General features: G+C 63.2%; 1 protein-coding gene across 1 annotated transcript; it reads left to right on the forward strand.

Moving 5' to 3' along the window:
• Positions 1-342: 342 nt before the first annotated feature.
• Positions 343-2,706, forward strand: ADIRF (adipogenesis regulatory factor). Its single transcript, XM_032423835.1, has 3 exons — positions 343-512; positions 2,250-2,312; positions 2,514-2,706. The coding sequence occupies exons 1-3, from the start codon at positions 452-454 to the stop codon at positions 2,615-2,617; spliced, it is 228 nt and encodes a 75-aa protein (XP_032279726.1). The 5' UTR covers positions 343-451; the 3' UTR covers positions 2,618-2,706.
• The last annotated feature ends 813 nt before the right edge of the window (positions 2,707-3,519 follow it).

Genomic DNA, 3,519 nt, shown 5'->3' on the forward strand with positions numbered 1-3,519 from the left:
TATTATTAATGTCAATTCCAGCCTTGAGATTCTGACCTGGCGCTGACCCAGTGCCCACCGGATCCTCAGGGTCACGGACGAAGGGTCGGGCCGACGGGGAGGGGGGTTTGTGCGCCCCCCTTCTACTCCAGCCCGTCTCTGGACCCCGACCCAACCCCTCTGCAGACCCTCGCCCCTCTTCAGACCCTGGTGGGGACCGCCGCTTTCTGAACGCCGCCCGCCGGAGGCCGGCACGTGCTCTCCGGATGGTGGAGCCTGGAGCAGGGCCAGGTCACTCCCCAGAGCCGCTCTGCTGGGAAACGCCCTGCGCCCCCCTCTTCCCCGCCCCGCGCTGGGCGGGCCGGCCCCGGGGCGCCTTAAAAACCAGAGCTGGCGCTCTGGTTGCCGCAAGGTGAACCGGATCTAACATCGCTGCGGCTACCCTAGACGACTTCGCAGACCCCGCGCAGCCATGGCCAGCAAGGGCTTGCAGGACCTGAAGCAGCAAGTGCAGGGGACGGCCCAGGAAGCGGGTGAGGAGGGCGCGCGACCTGGGGCACATGCAGGGGCACGCGGCTGCACTCACGGAGGCAGAAGCCCCGGGCTGCGCATCCCGAAAGCTGGTGGGCGGCTCGGGTTCGGGAGGGCCCTCCTCTGAGATGCAGGGACCCGGTTGGACGCCCACCCCACTCAGTCTAGGGGCTGATGCCTTGAGGCAGGTGGGGAACAGCGGTGCCCGAGGGTTCGGGGCCCGATTTGGGCATTGCCAGGAGCCAATATGAGGAGACTGAGCAGGCGGGGACCGGCCCCACCCTGATCCTGAGCGGCCCCACCTCGGTCCCTTGGGGAGGGTGAAGGTCCACGGAGAGAGCCCGTTGCGGCTGCGCACTCCGAGATGCACCTCTGCCCGCTGGGGTCTCAGAGGCACACTGGACCGGACGGAATGGTGGAAGCGGCTTCCCGCCCCTGCCCCACCCCTGAGTTGTTTTGAGCCCCCCCCCCCCCCCCCCCCCCCCCCCCCCCCGGAAAATAATCGTTTCCTTCTAAGTCTTCACCCAGAGGGACTCCCCACCCTCACCCCAGAGGGCAGGTCCGCAGCCTTGTTTCTCCACCTCCAGCTCTCTCCTCCTCAGACCTGAGGTTACCCATCGGCATGGGGTAGGGTAGACTGGGGCTAGGGAGTGTGAGGAGACCCCTGGGCCCACCAGCTGCAGCTCTTCCAGTCCCGGCTTAGCCTCCCTAGGGACTCCAGCTCCCAGTCTGTCCTGCACATATCCCAGTCAACAGACAACAGTCAAACTAACTCCCTCCTTCACCAGTGCCCCAGGGAACTCGGACAGTTGTTTCCCTGAAACTAAAATGCTACCAGGAAGCCTGTCTACAGGCCCCTTCCTTCTGGGCCTCACTTTCCCCATCTGTAAGTTGGGTGCAAAGGCTCATTCTGTGGCCCTGACTGGTTCTGTCATATAAGGCCCCGAGGGAGACAGGAAGGTGTGTGTGGGGGGGAGCTTTGTGAGCCACAGACCCAGGGCCTGCCTGAGCCCTCCACACCTCCCTGGCCCAGGGTCTGAGTAAAGCAGGTTCTTTCCTGTTCAGCAGCAAGGATGAGTCAGATCTCTGGAGGCTGGAGCCACTTGTCTGCTCACCCAGCAGGTGGGACCCACTTGAGCCCCTGGAAACCCTGTTCACCACAGGCACAAACTCTGGTCCAGAGGACATGGCCTGACTTTGGACGTGTCACCTCCTCTCTGGACTTCACTTCCTAATGCCTCCAGTTGCCCACCCACGGAGGCACTAGCATCATGGCTTGTGTGCCTCTGGGGCGAGGCACAGGAGAGGGCCTCTTGCCAAAGTGGAGTCCCATGCACTACAGGTGGGAAGCCAGGCATCTGGGCCAGGCTTCTGCAGGAGACACTGTGAAAGGGGGATAGGGTTCCTCCTGGGCCATGCCCAGGAGCAGCGACAGCCCAGATGCCGGCTCCAGCCTCTGTTGGGAGATTTTCTCCGCAATCCTAGAGTTGGGAAGAGAAGCAGGCCAGAGGGGAGGAGCCCAGAGTTATAAATAACTAAGAACACCCTAGAGGCATGGAAAGGGCTCCTGTGCCTCGCTGGCTGGATGGCCTTAGTCAAAGGACTTTATTTGGATGGCATTCGTCCCTTGGGCCTGTAGGACAGACTACTCTAGAGAACAGATGGGGGGTAGCAATGGTGGGGCCCCTGTGGTCAGCAGTGTCTCAATCGGGGCTAAAGGCCACATCTCTCTGTTCCAGCGACTGCAGCAGGAGCAACGGCTCAGCAAGTGGTGGATCAGGCCACAGAAGCAGGACAGAAAGGTCTGGTGGGCTGGTGGGCAGGAGGGTGGGCAGCCCCAGCACACTCCCCACCCTACTCAGCCCTCACCCAGAAATGCCCTCTCCTCCGGAGCCCCTCTGCCCACATTGCTTCCTGGGGATGGAGACCCAGGCCAGGCTAACCCTACAGGGCTCTGGTTCCCAGGGGAAGGCCCTCATCTGGTTTCTCCTTTCCTTCCCCAGCCATGGACCAGGTGGCCAAATCCACCCAGGAAACCATCGACAAGACTGCTAACCAGACCTCTGAGACTTTCTCAGGTCTTGGGAAAAAATTAGGCTTCATGTAATGACAGAAGGGAGACATGGATGACTGCCCTCCAGGCCCTGAGCTCTGGCAGGCCGTTGGCCTGCTGCCTTATTAAAGCACTTGTTCCTACCTTGTGTCCACTTCATGCCTCCCCACAAGCTGGGCCCAGCTCTCTCTCGCCTGGAGCTGAGCCCCCGTATCCAGAAACCAAGCCCGGACATCCAGAGTTCTGGCATTCCAAATTCTGAAACCCAGACAGACTATTCGAGAATTCTTTTCCCATGATCTCAACGCAAATCCAGACGCTCCCTTATCCGAAGTTCAAAGAGGTATGTGTGCCTCCCACTCTGTTCAGGAGCCACCGCGTCCCCCATTCCCAAACCGCTCCCCCAGCTCCGGGAACCCCGCCCCTGCTAGGAGACGATGCTGGGTCCCCAGATGCTCGAGGGGCTCAGCTCAGGGTGGGGGCGAGGGGCTCCAAGGGGTGGGGCTTCGGGAACTTCTCCCCGCGACCTGCTCCTGGAGGCTGGGAGCATCGAAACATCCCAGCGCCGGGCGCCTTCGAGGACCTAGGGTGACCAGGGCTCTCGGGGACGACGCGGAGTCGCAGGAGCGAGACTTCTGTCTCCCCCCACCCCCTGCGGGGTGTTTGTGCGCCGGCCCCACCCGGCGGTGAGTCACCGGGCAAGACCGGGAAGGCTAGAACGCGCCCGGAACAGCCGCGCCCGGCGGGCTGGACTTCAGAGCGTTCCGCGCGGCCGCCGGGGGAGCGGAGCCCCGCCCATGACACGCCCCCTGGGGGAGGAGCAGCGGCGCACCTGGCGGTGCACGTGGGCGTGAAGTCGGGGAACCGGGCAGTGTGCGCGCGCGCGCGACCCCGCCCGCGAGCCCCCTTTCCCGCTTGGACAGAGCAAGACTTTCCGTTCCGGGACGGAGGCCGGC

This window comes from Phoca vitulina, unplaced genomic scaffold (assembly GCF_004348235.1).
Source record: "Phoca vitulina isolate PV1807 unplaced genomic scaffold, GSC_HSeal_1.0 scaffold29, whole genome shotgun sequence".
Taxonomy (NCBI): Eukaryota; Metazoa; Chordata; class Mammalia; order Carnivora; family Phocidae; genus Phoca; species Phoca vitulina.